At 37.3% G+C, this 19,760-nt stretch overlaps 1 protein-coding gene across 1 annotated transcript; it reads right to left on the reverse strand.

Moving 5' to 3' along the window:
* Window positions 1-504: 504 nt before the first annotated feature.
* On the reverse strand, window positions 505-13,172 carry LOC110040179 (uncharacterized). The gene is made up of 9 exons (XM_020745373.2): window positions 12,622-13,172; window positions 7,222-7,279; window positions 7,035-7,068; window positions 6,342-6,444; window positions 5,552-5,747; window positions 4,838-4,973; window positions 4,592-4,679; window positions 4,230-4,295; window positions 505-3,598 (listed from the first exon to the last, which is right to left on the reverse strand). Exons 2-9 carry the CDS (start codon window positions 7,235-7,237, stop codon window positions 1,721-1,723), a joined length of 2,517 nt encoding a protein of 838 aa, XP_020601032.2. The 5' UTR covers window positions 7,238-7,279; window positions 12,622-13,172; the 3' UTR covers window positions 505-1,720.
* Between the last annotated feature and the right edge of the window lie 6,588 nt (window positions 13,173-19,760).

Below are 19,760 nucleotides of genomic sequence, written 5' to 3' on the forward strand. Positions count from 1 at the left end.
GTGGTTTTGTATGAATTTTACGAGTGGTGTATTTTCCAGTAAAAACGCTCGTATCTATGTAATAAAATACCGTTTATCATTGTTAGGCTGTAAATGACGAAGAGTGTTAGCAAATGAGGATCTCTCCGATCGATATTATTGCCATATGGATTCAACAGCCCAAAATGGTCGAAATGAAATGATATCATTTATGAGGTTTACTGCATAGCTATTGACATAAAGAAGACTCCAGAAAATGATGACGGAGAAATAGAGAGCGAGGAAAAATGAACTATTGGTAAAGTGCAAAGAATAGTTCCTGTCACAGTCTAAGGCGCACGTAGATTACGTCACAGAGACAACTATGTACATCTCATTTTGACCCTTGATTTTCCACCTAAGATTTGGGTGTAAGTTCCAATCCCTTCCCTCTGGGGGAAAGAGACTAAAGGAAGAGTTAGGTTGTACAAGCTGCAACCATTAGTTAAGAAGGTAATACTAGATAAATAAGTCAAATGAAAACAATTGCAAATTTGTAAATTTATTATATACTGCTACGTTTAAGCAATACTCGATACTGATATCAGAACTTTCCTTAGTTAACACTAGAAAAAATATAAAACAAACAACGGTGATAAACATTTTAAAAACATGCATTTTATGAACTGGATGTTTCGTATGCTAGTCAACATACATTTTCAAAAGTATAACCGTTGAAATTTTTGGAAAGCTATTTGTACTGTATCAATGGGGGTCTGGAATCTAGACAGAAAACAATAATATTAAAAGTTGTATTGCCGGCTTTTCGTTTTATTCTATTCTATAAATATCTACTCAAATAGAATAAGATAAGATAATTAACAATTATTTACTGAAGTGGAGGTAAATATCCATCACTTTCACTGACACTGAGGTGAATAACTGTTTTAGTATATACCACACAAGCTGAATAATTAGCCGACCAAAACGTTATTTTTTGTGTGACAAGCGGTCGGAAATTTTACAACTCTCGCGCCGGCTGCTCGGAGGTGAATAGTACTTGCTAATCACCTCCGAGTTAACCAATCAGAACGCGCGAAAAGCACTATTCACTTCTGTGGTATATACTAATGAGGTATATTTTAAACTTGATACAATTGATTTAGGCAGCAGTTTTATTTTTCGTCAAGACTTATCAATATTCTACTGATAACGAAACTAAGAACTCGTATAAATATGGAATTATTAAAATGGATATAAATAAACTAAGCATCTATACAATTTTTATGAACGCTCATTTTGACTTGATAAAAACGTTAGCTAAACGTGTGAAGTTAATCTATTATTAACTATTTTGTTACTAAGTATTTATCTAATTGATATAAATAAGACACTAAATAAAACTCAAAAACTTGAAGACGAGCTTATTTCAGAGAAATAGCCACATTAATAACGAGAGAATTCTAAAACAGTCTCTCCGGCAGAAATAACCACATTATATTCCGAAATTTAGGAACCTTTGAGCGAAATGGTGTCATGTAACGAGATTGATGTAATAGCAGTTAGCCTTAGTTAGCTACTTAAAGGCCAAAAGACGAAAGCAACCAAAGCTATTTCCAAAAACTTTCCCAGAAATTTCTTCAATTTATTTTACACCTTGTTCAAACCGAGATCTAAGTGCTGCAAAACCTGATAAAAAAGCTCACGATTTATTGACTCTTGTTTCGAGGGTTCTAACAAAATAAGAACTTCCCTCAGATTATTACTTGGTCTTATTAAAGGCATATGTTTGAACAGACTGTTTGATACTTCTAATATCAATCACAATACCTGTTACAATGCAAATAGCGGTGATGAAAAGTACAATCCAAAAGCTTATTTTAAGATACTTCATCAACAAAGGACGATCTTTTGCATTTCCTCGTCCGTTTGTGTAACCCTGCACTAGCCTAATCCCCTTTTTCTCACATGCTTTTTCAACGTATTCAGCGATTTCTGGTCTTCCAACAAAGTAACAACTAGACTTCTTGTTTGCGCATTTCAAGGCTTTCTCGAAATCTATTCGACCATTGATGAGCTGGATGTGAGTTTCTGTTGGATCATCTTCGCCCTCTTCTAACTCTGGATTGGTAACATAGAAACGGAACTTTACGGATGCAGCACTCTTCTCTTTGATCCTTTTGAGGAGTTCGTCGATAGGTTTCCGCCAAAAATTGTAAAAAGCCTTACATCGGACCGAGTAGAAAATGTCGATTGTTATTTTTCTGCCTCCGTGCTGAGATGGTTGTGAATTGTAGGCCAGAAAGCTTAGGACATCCAGGACATACCCACAGCCAGATCCTGTCGCGAAGAGAACGTAGTGCGAAGGCGACTGTTCGTTTGGCACGTCTGCCAGCTGGCTGTACAAGTTCCAAACAGATGAACGATAGGGTCCCCACACGTGGAACTTTGAAGTATCCTCACTGTTAGCGAGCCAGTTTGTCCATGGGAGGCACAGTTGTTTTTCGTCTTCCATTATGGATATCACAATACCAATGTCCCACGTTGAATCTTGCGACAAATTAGCAAATGTGGTGAAGGGATGAGATCGCTGGGGCAGTATTCCTGTGTTTCCTTTCATTTCTTGTAGTAGATAATAGACATCGCCAACAGCATGCTTTGCGCCGTTGTTGAGTTTCATGTACACGACGACGTATTCGTTGTTTCCAAGCAGTTCTTTCTTTACAATACGACCCCGATGATGCCGATAGATCCAAATGGAGAGAGCTCTGTCAATACACCAGATGATCAGCATGGGCAGATTGGTGACGTGTGCCAGGCCGTGGGTGATCTTTCGAATGTTGTCAACTGCGTACCAGATTCCGGCAAATACGTGTAGGGCCATTGCCAAAGAGTAACTTCTTTGGTTTGCGTAATGTGATCTGCTTAGTGGAAAGAAAAAGCAGAATATCACGATCATGAGGACGAACCGATAGATCTCGTCCGAGGTCAGATGAACGCCGTTGTGGTCGTTAAAGGTCCAGCCTTGAACAGCTGCAGGATCCCAGAACTTTGACCAGTTCAGGTGGTCTGGGTACTTGCTGAAGTTGAAGGTACTCGGTGGATAATACTTCAGTTCGGTTCCATCTATGAGTGGTGGAACGAAGATCACTAGAACATGGGCAAGGGACGGAATGGCAATCAGGAAGATCCCAGCAAGTGTATGAATTCTAGAATGAACTTCACGGATTCCGTTCATCGTGATCCACTTCGGACCGATCTCGCTGATGAAGTTTGAAAAGCACCACAACATCGTGTAGAACATTAGGTTCTGAGAGGTAATGATCAAGCGCGCTGTGACTGCCCACACGACATTGGTGATCGTCTCACCTATGCTAGTTCCCCACATACGCTTAGGAAGCTTTCCACTTCGTCCAAGCACCACGTCACCTTTAAGGACGAAGTGATCAACAATGCACAGTGTCGTCACGACCAGAAAGACGAACCAAACCAAGGCTTCGTATGAAATAGTGAAAGGCCTTCTGCTTAGACCGCTGCTTCTGCTTGGTTTCTGGGACGACTGGATTTGATCTTCAGGAATTTCAATGAGGTATCCCTGTGTGTGAGGTGATCTGGCTTCCTTCGGGCGATCTTCCAGTTTCTTAAAAAAAATATACGAAAATTATTCTACATTTCGATATCTTTATCTAATTTTGTAGTTGGAATTTTTGTGTATTACCTCAAATCTAGCACTCCATGTATATTGATTCCCAAACATGTCATGAAATAACTAGCTTTTTTTTCATGTTTTGGGAACAAAAACATAATAACCAGTATGAAATAAACTAGATGCGTTCGTCAAAAAGGCAATAACATTTCGCAGGGACAAACTTTTTTTAAAAAACTGTGCGATTTATTAACCATAGATGGCAATTTGACATCGTCGCAGTAATTGACCGACGCCTTTTCAACGTAAAAAATGAGCGTCTAATAAAGAAAAATTCACGTTTTTGAGCACAAGATCATATTGTTGTTTGCGAAATGACTTCCCAGCTCTGGGCCGATTACTATCTAATGCGGGGTAAAACTCCTTCGTAACCCTAGTCCTTTGGGACAAAAGGTCCCGAAACAATCTAAATAGACTAGTACATAATCGCTCTCTATTGACGCCAAGCTCTTATTTCGTATCTTATCTTACAAGTGCCAGTTCACTAGCAGTAAATAATAGAATATTTTTTTGCCACAGGAAAAAAGAAAAAAACCAAAACAAAAACAAGTAAATGTCAGTTTACCTGCAAATCTTTTAGGAAATCTTGGTATTTGAAGCCCATTTCGTCTGTGTACAGGTCCATGATAATCTACAGGTATATAGTGACTGGTGTTAGGAACATAAAACACGGATGAACTTGAACGACTTTGGTGCGAAATGAATATTTTTAGCATTCATCATGCCATATTTTCCATCACATTTTAGCATTTCTTGAAAAAAAATTACCTGCTCTTAAGAATTATCTCTAAATTTTCAACTTTGTTTGGAAAACAGGAAAATGAAATCACAGTTCATTTATGGTAATATAACTGAGTACAAAATTAAGTCCGCATACCCAAGTTACTGTAAATGGTGACACCTTATTGTAACAATCAAGCAGCTAACCTTTAAATCCTCTTTTTCTGTGACTACACTAAGAAGCTGAAAGAATTCTTCTGCTTGCGTGTCAAACTCTTGGTCATTAAATCCATTGCTGCGGATTGGATAATAACAATTACTGTGGTTATCTTCCTGAGTATGAAATAACTTGGAACATTGCTTAGATAATGTACCGCATTATCAACAATAAGCATATGAGACCAAAATTTAACTAGCATATCAACATTTAAGCTTGATAATTTTATCAAGTACCTGTTAAATTCCCTGGAGGGAGCTCTGGATAGTAGATTCGAAATATCCATTTTGCCCTTCATCATCTCAGCAACTCTCTTAAGTACCACCTCCTTTGGTGAGTCCACGGTGTTATCTTGGGGCTTAGCAGTGATTCCTGTCGAAACGATAGAGGATATAGGAAATTGTATGACCTGTTCATGCAATCAAATCCAATTGTCAATAGGAATTCTAAGAGAATAAGTATAACAGTTTTCAACAAATGATTGACATCATCATCATGGACAGAACATGCAAATTGTTAATTTTACATTTGCTCAAGTTACACCAGGCCTTGAATCGGTGGTGATGTGACGCTAAGGTGAATTTTTTTCGTGGAACTCTCTTTCCTTGCTTTTGCTGTGTATAATTAAAATTATTTCCTTGTGAATTGGTTTTCAGCGCAAAGCCGCCCAAGTTAACATCTTCTTTCAAGCTTTTGGAGGTCTTTCTACGGGTTCCTCTTGTTTTCCGTCTTCCACAAAACCAAAACTCCGAATTCTAATGTGATCTCGTTGCTGGGACAGTTTTAAGAGTTCATCGAAGATCTTCCGAATTTTGTGGGCAAACAAACGTATATTTACTTTTAAATTTACAGGGAAATTTATACCACCATCTGGTTGCTAAACTTTTCAAGAGTTATACCAAGTCTGGTCAGATATTATTATTTAAGACACCCTATGCATAAAACCTTACCAGTTTCAGCATCATGAAGAAACTTTGGCCAATTGTAACAATCAGCGCTTCCTTGAACAAGGTAGTGGCTCTGAATTTCTTCTACCTGTTCATCTGTTAGAAGATCTGGAAATGCCTCCTTAAAGGCTTTTTGAAAGTCACTGGCATTAACAGATCCTTTCCTTAGTGGATCGTATTCATGGAAGTAGTCCTCTAGCTTCAATTGAAAAAAAGGAATAGGTTATTTTAAATTATGCCTCTTTGTTCTGTTAAAATAGGTGGGCTGCAACTTGTAACAACAACAACGACCTCAACAACGGTGGAAACACAAAATTTCCTGGCCAAAGTTTAAAATTTGCATTTGAAAACCAATAATCCTTGTAAACCCTTTACAAGATTTTTGAAAAAAATGAACACCCAGTTAGAACCTTTGTCCACGAAGAGCATGTTTTATCCCTTGCCAAAGAAGATAACGCTTCATAGAATCACACAATCCCGTTTGCTGTAACTGCTAAGACTTTCAGAGTGACTGATGGTTTATGTAACTTTCAATTTTGTCATTAATAGTATTCTAGTCGCTTGTGTATGTGCCTTTTTATTACATTGTTACTTTGCTTCCGGTTACTTGTAGTTGTTTCTATTGTTTAGCTGTACCTTTGTTATAAATTATCATTCCTTTTTTCTTTGTTTCCTTATTAATATAAACTCTTGTTCCAGCCTCGATTAGTTCTGGAAATAGTTGCGGGGGCAAGTAATTCTAGTAACTGTATGTAAGAAAATAAAATAAAATTAAAGTTAAAGTTAATCGTACCATAATCCCCCTTTCTCGAACAAATGTTCTGACTTTATTCATCAGCTCATCAAATGGAAGAAACACGGATCTCCTGGGTGACGTTTCCTCCGATGACGAACCTCTGCAAAAAATGATTTTGTTATTTCAGAATCGATAATGTGATACATGTAATACAAATATACTAACACGTGTATCAGTAATGTCCATAGCTCAAAGAGCTCTCTGTTTGGTGATTCGTCTTATAAGATTACCCCTGAAACAGAGTTGCATCCTAAATACGTAATAGTTTGAGGGCGCGTTCCACCACAGCACTGATGTTCCATTGGATAAGGTTGAGGCCCATTGCAGACAGTATAATTGTTGACCTAACAGAATTAGCAGTTAACGCTGAGTGCTTTCATGAATTGTTTGTTTTTGTTGCTCAAAATTCTCCATCCATTATGAGTGATGATTTTGTAAGAGAGTAGACGATTGAATATTGTAACGTATAAAGACTTACAACTCCACAATAGTTTCATTTAGAAACGGAGAGATTAAATGAACATAAATTTTTGAAATTGTCTTCCCCAGGACCACTCTTGACAAACCAAAATCTTTATTTCAAGATAACTAAAATTCTGTAGAATGTTCTTATGCAAATTAAAAAAACTAACAAGGAAGTATTGAGAGCTATGTAAAGTGAAAATGCAAAATTGTGAATGTTTTACTTACCCTTCAATTGATGACATGTCTGTGAGATCGATTCCTGTTAAAAAATAACAAGGGAGGTGTTACTGAATTATGGTAGATGATAAGTTAAGTGATTGTTAATTTACTTATATCTGCGTGAACAAACCTCAGAAGGTGTTCAAAACGAAAATTGCCGACCAATCCCTGAGTCATAGAAGCAAATACGTACCACTTTCCGATGACATGATTGGTGGTCGTTCTCAACTTGAATTTGCGCTCACAAGAACCTGTGTACGATAAAAGGGCTGTGAACCACTTTACTCGGAAAATAAACTACCAAAGGTTAACAACATGGAAGCCACAAACGCATAATAGTAATAAATGGTATGCTTTCTAAATTAAAGAGAGATTACCATCATACAAAGATAAAACTTACAAGCAGTGCGTTTCAGATCTTTCCAATACTTGAAGGGGTAGAACCCAACGAAAACAAATTTTTAACCAACAGATTTACATTTAAGTAGCACACAGCAGGGCATCTCCTACTGCTTCCCAACCTCACAATAACGTCAACAACAATACATTCAAAGATAAACCACAGAGACAGACAAGACAATAATTTAAAAAATTAATCGAATACCGTGGAATAATGTGGAACCCAGAAAAAACGCTTATCCAAGCAGCGATACTACTTGCTTCAAAAACTGCAAAACCCACGAGAAAATTAAACTACATACAAAGAGAAAATTTACAAGCAGTGCAATTTCCGATCTACCCAATACTTATGGGGGTAGAAACCAACGAAATCAAAAATTGCAAGACCATACGATAGTTTAGTCTAGTGCGTTTCTGATCTATGCAATACATTAAGTGCTACAAGCCAAAGAGAGCAAATTTCTAACAAAAAATATTTACTTTCACCTAATACACAGCAGGGAATATCTGACAGCACAATGACACGAAAAAGAAAACTTACAAAGATAGAACTTACAAGCAATGTGTTTCTTATCTATCCAATACTTAACGTAGTAGAACCCAACTCAAACACATTTCTGACCGTCGAACAGACTTACTTTCAGCTAACACACCCTAGCGAATCTCTGATTGCTTCCTAACCTCACAATAACATGAAAACCAATACATTCAAAGATGATCAACAGAGACAGCTATTGCAGTAATACTCAATTTTCAACTAAATCTCTTAACTTCAGTAAATTTCGCTCAACAATACATTAAAAGATAAACCACAGAGACAGATATTGCAGTAATTCAAAATTTCTAACAAAGTCTCACAAACTTCAGTGAATTCCGATACTTCAATCACTTGTAGTGCAAAACTGAAACGGCTTGCATTATTGCACGTTGTGAAATCTCTTGTAAGGCTTAATGACACCAAACGGATGCTAAGGCTATACAACCCAGTGAAAATACCTTTCTCAAGAAACATATATAACTTACATGCAGCGAGTTTCACATCTGTCCAATACTAATCAAACCCAGTAGAGTGGTAAAGCTGCCTTGGCAAATTTTGGATTGGAAACAGTTTGATTCTTAGCAGGAGACCTCAGGCTGAAAAAATTTCACGAGTTTCAACACTTTACGTTGCGAGTGTATCGTTAGTGATGCCGTGATTTTTAACGGTCATTTAGCGATTACTCCATGGCCACGAAAACATCATTTTTACCACGATTTGTATAAACAACAAAGGCTTTGTCTAGCAAGGCAGCAGGGTTCAGTGGAAAACTTCTGAGATGTGTTCAGCTTTTAGGAAAAGGAGGTTCCATTTAATTCTAAGGGATTCAATGTTGCTTTGCAAGAGATGATGCGAAACTCATGTAGCCTTGTGTGTTGACTTCCCCGAAGAATGATAGTGTCCACGTGATCAAGATTGACGCAGCACCGGAAATTTTACCACACTGATGATTCCCATAGTTAGATAACAGAACCGAACGGAGACAAAGAGGAGTTAACGGAACAGGTTAAGCCTAGTTCACACACAACGACACAACAACATGACTACGTAAAAAAGGACGACGTTGTGTCGTTTGTTTGTAGTGCGCACTCCTGTGATAATGGCAACATAACAGCATGAACATAACGACATTAGGAAAAAAAATACTCTTTTCCCTAGGCTTTTTTGAAGATGTTCACATTGCTGACATAAGTGACTATGTCGTTTGTGTCGTTATGTCACTGGTGTGAACTAGGCCTTTATAGCGTGCACTCGATGCATAGCGTGGAGTGATTTTGCCCACGTGTTACATGTGCAGTAAGGCTCAGCAGAAAAAACGGGCACCAGTTGTCTTAACTTTTCATTCAGATGTTGATAAAGTGATCGTCGCTGTTCACAATATGGACACAAAACATGCATCGGGTAGCTACAATGCAAACTGTGAACACATCCTTCATGGCAATCCTGACCTTTAAATTTTGTGTAAACATTTCCACTTAGGAACAATTTTGGTATGAGGCTTATAACAATAAAGTGATGCCACACAATATGATACTACTTAGAAACCTCTTTATGTGATGGTTATGCAATAAGGCTGTGTTACTTTACTCAAATATCAAGTTATCAGTGAAATATTTTCTTGATGTAGCGATAAGCATAGTATAACAAGTTTATTTCCTGTTAAACAAAGATAAAAGCAATGCCGCAATTAGTTGTTGTTTCAGCAATAAAAAAAAAAAAAAAAATAGCAAAGAATCTTAAACAAAAGTGAAGTAACTTCTCGCTGTGGAATGACTGATTCTCATTATGTTAGAAACTAAATTGCTCAATATACCGAAGGCAAGCATTGATGATTCCCATAGTTAGATAACAGAACCGAACGGAGACAAAGAGGAGTTAACACACCTTGTCTGTACAGCTTCATGTGACAGTTTTATTCTTCGGTATTTAGCCAATGAGGCAGATCAGACGTACTTCGCGGAAGTAGTTTCCAAATACATGGAAATTATGGAATTTTTCAGCCTGTAATGAGTCTTGTTATATAGCTGTTTTTATATCACAAAATATTTTTGGTCCAGTCTGTAAAGAAGATAAAATAACGCATCAATTTGATGAAGCTTTTTTTCATCATTGCGGTTTCCAAATAAATTAGAATTATGGAAATTTACAGCGTTTAGTGACGAGTCACGTGAACTTAGTCATATAGCTATTTTTATACCACAAAATCTTATAGGTCGGGAATGAATAGAAGACAAAATAACGCATCAATTTGGTCGTTTGTGACCTAGTGAAGTCTGTATTATTCACGAGGCAAAGAAGGAAGAACTGCTATAAGCATGAAATATGACGCTAAATTGGGAGGCCTTCTGTTGAATCACAACTTGTTAATTTTACTGAACATTCACGAGATGCTGGATACTTTCAGAAAGACTGTACAAGTTCTTATGGATGAATATTTATGACGCGGAACAGCCGCCATGACAACAGGTTATTTGTAGTATACTTGAGTGTTGCGTTCGACTGAACAAAGAGCAAGAAAGACAAATACGATATAGAATATGTACTGTTAAGCATTTTTGAGCCACCTAACTAAAGGCGGGCGGTAGCTGATACAATTGATCATCTAGGGACCTAGTGGTCTTTATCCTTTAAAGCTTTATACAATTATGTAAATTCTATTCGTATCTTGATAAAGAACTGGCTGGCTTAAGATGATTGACACACCTTGTCTGTGGTCAATGAGGCAGATCAGACGCACTTTGCTATTCAATTTTTCTCCTATTATAAACAAAGATTCTCTTACTTTGATATAAAATTTAATTTTTTATTATGCAGAACTGAATAATCGAGAGAAAAAACGTTTGAAACCTATCTAAAACCGACAGCAACGATTGCCAAACTGAAAAAAAGCTGTGAAAAGTTTAGAGGTAACCGACCAGAACCTCTGTATGAACAAAAAACATCAGCAAAGCTCCGCTAGCTTTTTGATTTCCTCAATTTAGGTAGAATTTTCGTAATAATAATCCCCGGCCTACTAGCTAGACCGCCTCAGTAGTTTTAGTTGTCAGCGCGGAAGCAAAGTGTTCCAGACAAACATAGCAAACGACATAATAAAGAGAGAGTCTACCTAGTTCTAAACCAACTAATTATTTCCCGGAATACCTACTATTATTTCCTGACATTGATTCCTTTGGCTTGTGTTTGAGTTCAAGTGACTACCTTGCTAGTTTGAAAAAGTGCACGTTCTAGCCACACTGGATTTATCGAAGCTAAGGTTCACTAAGAAATGGCACGTTAGATAGTAAAATGCTGTGTTGTAAGCAAACATGGGTTCGTAACAAGTTAATTGTCGCTGAATTGTACCTAAACAAATTGTTTCAATCTATGAGCAAGTAGTGTATATTTCATTTTTAGACAATCATAGAACTTGCCATTTACTTAGTATTTACTGGAATGCTTTCTGTTTCACATGTTATCAGAGATAAAAATAACTTCTAACAGGAATTGCGGGATTAACACGCATTATTCTAATGGTCGATTTCTGAAATGTCAGGATAAACTTGCGGGCTAACCTTGCCTTTATCAGAGCCACTCTTCCTGTCATAAAGACTGAACAAGTCGAGCCATCAAATTAGGGATTTAAGTTTGACTCAAAGTTTTTCTACTCACTGAAAGACTAAAACGATGCCACACAACACCATGTGCTTTATCAACGTATTAATCAGGGCCGCGGTTAGCAAGTGGAACATTTAAATAATTCCACGATCATCTACATGGGATAATTTAAAAAAGTGCTCTAATCGATCCAGGAATCGTATAAAAAGAGTTTCAAATGAAATGATCGAATGACTGCGGTGACTGATTTACCTTAATCGCTGTTAAATCTTCAGATACTACAGTTGACGAGCACAACTTCAAGAGCTTGGTCAGTTATAGAAATCGTCCTTGCAACGAATAAACAGCCCGAAAGCAAAAGAGCCAAAAATACTTAGTGGCATTCACTCCGTTTGAATCATGATGTAAGCGATACTTTGCCGACATTTGAAAGTCTTTTCGTCATGTTGAAAAATGTAGACTAGTTAGTGACGATTTTACGCAAGTTGTGGTATTCACCAAATCATTTCGGCATTTCAGCAAGTTCAGCGAAAAAGTTTGAATTCAGTCTCGAAGGATATTGTTACCGAGTGCGATCAGGCTGTTGGAGACTTAATGACTCTGCGGTCTGTTAGTAGAGACAAGAACAAAGTAGAGGTGAAAAGCGTTTACAAATCTTATGTGTTTAGGACCTCCAGGAAAAAGGAGGAAGGAAGCTTACGGGAAAAGATTTTTCCTCCTTACTTCCTCTGAATGAGATGTTAATCCATCGTAAACCACCCCAACTTTTTCTGTCAGATTGTCCTAATTTCTAGCCGAATAGAGACAGCGTCAGAGTTTTCCCAAGACATGAACATTGAAGTGGCTAAAACTGGAAAACTTTTGATCTGAAGTTCATTGCACAAGCCATATTTTAAAGCAACTCCCATTTTAGGGTGTATGTTCAAACGATTGTGCATTTTGCAGACAATCTAATTGTTTTACTCCTTCGTGGAAAAGAAGCATTACATTATGAATGGGAGTTTCACTGTATGGCCGTAATCCAGTCAAAAAAGTGCTTGCCGTGAAATTTTCAGTACTAACCTTACAAAGCTGCCCTTCCTGATGTCACTAAGTCAGTTTGACGACTTGTCGGAACTGTTACGAAAGATTCTGAAATACAGCTCTATATACAGGGCGGATTCACACAGGGCGGAAGAAAGAACAAAGCAATGTCGTGATAAAGTTCCGTTTCAGCACTAAAATATGACAAGAATTTCAAAGGTAGTTCTCTGTGGTTGCCCTCTTTTTGTTTATTACATGCTTACTCAATTCTATCACCAAGGGTGGCTTCGCAAAGACCCTTCAAAATAGGGAAGTAGGCGATTGACTTATTTCTTTTCAGGTAAAGCAGTTCGTTGAAATGTTTCTTCCGTTGCTGTTACATCATTAAGATTTGTGCTTCGTTGAAGATTAAGAAATGCTGAGTTGGCAGTTTCGATCTACTAAGATCTAATAAAATTCCACTTGTCTCCCATTGTAAGAACTGCGATTTCATTGTTTCAGCACGCGCGCACTCGATGCATGACGTGGCGTGACTTTGCCCGCGTGTTACTGATATTCAATAAAGTTGTTATTCCTTACATGTGCAGTAAGGCTCAGCAGAAACAATGGGCGCCAATCGTTTTAACTCTTCCTTGAGATGATCGGCTTTGCTTAGAACACGCACTTAGAAACCACTTATATGACGGGTATATGCAATAAGGCATTTGTTGCTCCGTCAAAATATCAAGTTAGCAGTTACACTTTTCCTGGTATATCGAGAAAAACATTTCATTACAAGTCTACTTCCTGCTCAGGAAGGAAAAAACAATGCCGTAATTAGATGCTGTTTCAGCAATAAAAAGAACCCGCAAGGAAGATTGAACAATGGTTAACTAACCACCCGCTGTGGAATGACTAATTCGCATTATATTGGAAACTAAATTGCTCAATTTTACACCGAAGTCAAGCATTCTTAAGTAGCAATATGCAAGCAAATGTTGGCTCTCCAAATCAAGCAGGATTTTTTTTTCTAAGGCTCTTTCATTACTGTGGTTTCCAAATACATGGAAATTATGGAACTTTTCAGCCTGTAATGAGTCTTGTTATATAGCTGTTTTTATATCACAAACTATTTTTGGTCTAGTCTGTAAAGAAGATAAAATAACGCATCAATTTGATGAAGCTTTTTTTCATCATTGCGGTTTCCAAATAAATTAGAATTATGGAAATTTACAGCGTGTAGTGACGAGTCACGTGAACTTAGTCAGATAGCTATTTTTATACCACAAAATCTTATAGGTCGGGAATGAATAGAAGACAAAATAACGCATCAATTTGGTCGTTTGTGACCTAGTGAAGTCTGTGTTATTCACGGAGCAAAGAAGGAAGAACTGTTATAAGCATGAAATATGACGCTAAATGGGGAGGCGTTCTGTTGAAATCACAGCTTGTTAGTTTTACTGAACATTCATGAAGCCCTTGGATACCTTGAGAAAGACTACAAGTATTTAACCTGGATTAATATTTATGATGCGTAACAGCAGTGATAACAACCGGTAATTTGTAGCATCCTTTTATGTTTCGTTCGATCAAGGAGCAAGAAAGACAGTAGGCCATATAGAATATGTACAATTACTGTTATGTCAGTTTTTAGTCTCCTTACTACAGGTGGGTGGCAGCTTATGCAATTGATCATCTAAAGAACTAGTGGCCGTTATGATTTAAACGAACTTAACTTATACTCTGACCTAAATGATTGACACAACTTTGTGTATTTCTCATTTGACAGTTTTGTGCTTCCGGGGGCAATGAAAACAGATCGGAAACACTTTGCTGAAGCAATTTCTACATCGGGTGCTATTTGTATTCAATATTTTCCCTTTATTATAAACAGAGATTCTCTCCTGTTGGTACAAATTCTTTTATTATTATTATCATTATCCAAAACTAACCAATTTAGAGAACAAGTTTTTAACCTGCCTATGAGTGACTTACGTAACTTTTGGAATCGTCAAATCATTTCTGCATTCGGGATTTCAGCGAAAAAAAATATAGTTACCGAGTGCCGCGGAACAGGCTGTTGCAGAGACAAGTGGAGGTGCAAAGCATTTACAAATCTAATGTCTCCAGGAAAAAGGAATTAGGTGAAACTAAAGGAAGAACGTTTTTTTTTTCCTACTTACTTAATTCTTATGAATGAGATGTTAGCCCATCGTAAACTACCCCAACTTTTCCTGTCAGATTTCCCTAATATCTAGGCAGATAAAGGCAGTGTCAGAATTTCCTGAGACAGGACCATTGAAGTGGTTTAAAAGCAGGAAACTGTCGATCTGAAATCCATTGCACAAATCACTTTTTAAAGCACCTCCCATTTTAGGGGCGAATGTTCAAACGATCGTGCACTTCTGCAGACAAATTTATTGCTTTACCCCTTCGGGGAAAAGAAGAACTACATCACGAATAGGATTTCAGTGTTGGCCGTAATGAGGTCTAAAAAAATTTACATCATGAAACTCTCAGTACTAACCATACAAAGCTGTTTCTGATGACACTTACGAAAAAGTTTGAAATACAGTTCTAACACGTAGGGTGGATTAAGGCAGAACGGTACAAATAACAAGACAATATCGTGATGAAGTTCCGTTTCAGCACTAAAATATGACAAAAATTTCAACAAAACTAAAAATGTGTATTTATGACATGATTACTCATCTCAAACGCCCCCGAGTGGCTTCGCAAAGACTCTCCAAAATAGAAACGCAGTTACCGATGTAATTTCTTTTCAGGCAAAGCAGTTCGTTGGAATGTCTCTTGCACTGCTGTTATGTGATTGAAACTTCCGAAATGATGCGCTAGCAGTTTCGATCTTTTGAGACCTCAGTAAAATTCCAGTTGTGTCCTGTTGCGAAAGCTGCTATTGGATTGGCTCAGCACGCGAATTTGCTTATGAAGCAGAATACCTCGAGTGCCTTTCCATTTGGTTAATTCATTCTACTTTTTGACATTTTTGATCTTTCACTCGTTAACTGCGAAAAATCTTTGTCTAAATGTCCCATATGTTTTGAAAGTGATAACGGACTGCAGAAAAATGATCCTCCACCCCTTGAAAATCAAGTTCTCTTACAGAAACTATCAAAACCTAGTATCAGGTACATGACGCCCGTTATAACTTGCCGTTTTCCCAAGTAAATCCTGAATTGAATTCGAGCGTCTGGATATGTAAATAGTAAAACGAAATGTGTAACCAAAGAAAACTGAACTGCCTTGCAAATCTCTAATCTTTTGGGCTGAATCTTCCCTTGGCAAAGTATTTGTCTAGTACTTCATTAGAAATGGGATTTTAGTATCACATCATTATTAAAAGTATGAATTATACAGGAATCCGCTTATGCAAGTGAAAACGTATTTAATGCGTTCAAGAATCGATGCTTTTGACAAAATGGTTCACTTTTAACTTTTGCATAGTTTTTCTAGTCAGAACAAAAGCTTGTCAAAACCGCGAAAGGGAACCTTCTTGTTTCTGTGTGACACAAATTATGCGTTGATAAATTGTGAGGGTTCAATGAGAAATGTTACGATTGGTTTCTAGTTCAGTTATTAAAATCTGCTAAATATGTACAATATGTCGACTGGTCAAAATGAATATGTTATGTATAGTTTTGCTTATCGTTTAAACAAAGAAATCGTATTTTTGCTTTTAACTTGAACTCCGGCTGTGCATTTGTTTGATTTATAGTTAAAGCCGGATTTTTCTGTAATATTTTTGTGAAGTTGACAGTTACTTGTGATAATACATTGTTTCGTGGCTAGACTTACGCAGCAAATGTCTCTTACCTTCTTAGATTAAACCTTTAGAACTTCTGTGAATGGGTTATTCAACTCGAGTGCCGTTAAGTAACCAAGTGTATCGCTTTTTTGTAAGTTTACCCGAGAGGTAGGGAATTTTGTTACGCGATGATACGGTCAGTTGAGAATGCTACAAATAAAAGAAGTCGCAAGCCGCTAATTCAACTACTTTAAATGCAAACTATGCGTTATATTCAGAGGGAGGGTTGTTCTTAAGTGTGCGGCAAATACGTTACAAGTCTATTGTATCCGCATGTTGTTGGCTACGTCAGAAGCAAAACGGACGTGCGGTACTTTAAAGACAAAAAGAACTGAAAACTAAAAAATACATGTTGCTAAACATTGGAGTTTGAAGCATGTCTGATTCAAATCAACCATGCCTGTGGCTTTACAAGTCAAGTACATTCTTAATTGATATTATAGCTGTTATAAGTGAGCCCCGCAAGCAAAGTTTTTACAAACAGAATCCTCATGAGTGCTTAAGTCCAGGCTTGGGGAACAATAAAACACCCCTACAGCTCAGCTCATTTAATTTTTCATTCTTAAATAAATGCTCTTGCAGAGAAATGCATGTGTGCAACACTAAGAGAAACTTGAGCGTTAATATCGCAGATATAATATTAATACCAAGACATGGGATGCACGATTCCTCAAAAAAATTTATTCATTATTTAACCTAAATTTTAAGAAGGCTTCTACACTTGCACTGCATTTTTTGCAAAAATAGAATAAAGTCAGTTTTTTAAGCGTTAATGACTTCAATTTCACTTTTAATTCTCTTGAAGGGAGTTGTGTTTTTATGTAAATTTTGCGATTGAAAAAAGTAGGTTGAAAAACCACAGTATGGAAAAGTAGCTGAGAATGTGGCAAACTGAATGAAAAAGAAAGTAAAGTCGTTTGTCCACGCATGGAGAAAAAGATTTTTATGCACGATTCCAAAGTTCTTTGTTTATGTGTGTAGGTCTTCGTCTTCAAACTATAGTACATATGAGACATCATCTCCTCACTACCCGAACTGAAGGCAATTTTTCGTTTACCCAAAAACTATACACCGCAAACGAGGAAACTAATAAAAAATAAGAGGATTATCAAATTTGACCGATGTTCCACCGATATGGCGATCAAAAGCGAAAATGTTTTTTAAGTGCGCTGGGTTTATTAGAACCTTTTCAAATACCACTCACTAAAAAAGCTTGATCGACAAAATCGGCCTTTGTTTTGACGCAAAGATAAAGGGAAACTTCAAGTGCTATTTGCTTTGAGATGCAAATCATCGTATTAAACGCCTAGTGATGATTTAACGCCTAGTGATGTCAGACCACTCCATCGGACATAGAGGCTCTAACAAAATCATGCAGGTCTAGCACACACAAGGAACGAAACGTGGCTATTGACATTTGTTCCGGTTTGATTTACGTTCACATTGTCATCTACGATAGGAAAGGCAATGAAATTACAAGTGCAAAATCACGTTTAAATCTCTCCACTCGTATTGGGGGTTCGTTTGAACATGGTACACGTTTGACTGGGATTACTTAGGCAATGGCAAAGAATGTGAGACTGAGCACAAAGTACATGGCGTGATAAAATTCCTTATACGAATGCAGACATTCAATATTACTTTTTTGTATTGTGTTGAATAGATAATGATATTTGACTTGTCAGTCTGCATGCCTTCACGCGCAGACATGTGAAAAACTGGCATATTCCACTTCTGCCCACGTGTTTTTATCCTCTTTGGATGGGTAATTATCAGCCAATCAAATAAATTGAAAAGGAATGGATTTGTTTTGGTTGTTTAACTAAAAATGGAAACTAGTGTACCGTTTCGTAATACAGGCACGTATTTCGCAATTTTACGTCACCAGGAGATACGTTCAGTAGTAAAGATAATCGCAGAACTCTTTCTTATTATGTAAGGGAAAACACCGTGCTACAGGAATGACTTATTAGCATAAACGTGCGACTGTTTCGTTTTCCATTTATCGCTCCATTTGGCAGCAACAATGCACATCATTTTTGTCTCTTTTCTCGGCTGTTTCAGGGTTTCAGTTTTTTTTTTGCCAACAGACAAGCTTCGTTGCTTAGAGCATCATAAAAAAGAGAGACCATCCACGCGTTGGGATAAAATTTGGCCATGTTTCGTGGCCACTTTGACTAATTAAAAACTGATCATCAAATTAAGCTAATGAATAACTAATCTATTTTAAAACTATGAAGGACGTTCGGACGAAAATTTTCCAGAAAATTTTTATTGCAGTCAGACAATGAGTTGCTTATGTCAGGAATGTAAAAAAAATTGGGGGTCACCACTGACTTCGTTTCAGAGATAAAGCTTTTGGAAAACTACACTGATTTTGAAAAATTGGCGCACGAAATTCAGCGCGGTTAACGGGGATTTATAATTAAAAATATCGAAGTTGAGCCAACGGAGGCAAGCGATCCTAGTCATATTTTGTAGAAGTGGGTCTTTTGCGTAAATAATTCCAAATGCTGCCAACGTTTTAACAAAACTTGACCCCTCAAGAGGCATTTGAAACCACTGGACAGATAAACGAAGAGCTAAAAAGAACGGAATTCGATGGTGCGTTTTGCAAAAAATTCAAATTTCTAATCGATAGATTTTCTTCATTTTTTCGCTCAACGTAGAAAATCGGTAGAGAAAATGATCCATCAAACGAAAACTAGGGGTGACCGAGCGTCCAAGATCGTCAGATCTAGGCAACTTGAGCTATAGCAATGGCCATCTGCCCTATCATTGTTTGTTTTACTTTGCTTAGCGTGCCGACGATGCATGACGTGGCGTGCGAATTTGCCTGCGCAGTAAGGATGCGTAGAAACAATTAGAGCGAACGTCCTTGAGCTCTAGCAAAGGTGATGGCGCAAGGGAAAAAGGCAGTCGTCCCAAAATAAATGCACGAAAAAAAATTTATGTACTTAGACTGAGAGGAAGAGTAAGGAACGATATCCTCTCTTTATACTATCAGTGTGGTTTCAAAGCTAAGTACTTTTCCGTGAGAGTTCGTGACTATTGCTCAACCTACGTTCCAATTGTAATTTCGGTCACGGGATAGTCTTGTGACTATTCAATCTTTTTGTCTGATACCTGCTATGCCCTTCAATGTTCAAATGCCACCAGTACCCCAAAGTCTTTTTCGCTAAATAAACTAGAATCAACAACCTATTTCTAGTGGGTAGGAGTCATAAAATGTCTTATTTGCTGGCAAATAAATTCCTTGTGCCGTCGCTTTTGAACTTTCAATTCTAGAAACAGCAACGAAATTGAGCTTGAAACATCACGAACTTTGAATTTCGTTTGCGGAACTGAAACAAATTTCACTTACTTAATCTAT

This window comes from Orbicella faveolata, unplaced genomic scaffold (assembly GCF_042242905.1).
Source record: "Orbicella faveolata isolate gen_17 unplaced genomic scaffold, um_ofav_v1 contig_13, whole genome shotgun sequence".
Classification (NCBI taxonomy): Eukaryota; Metazoa; Cnidaria; class Anthozoa; order Scleractinia; family Merulinidae; genus Orbicella; species Orbicella faveolata.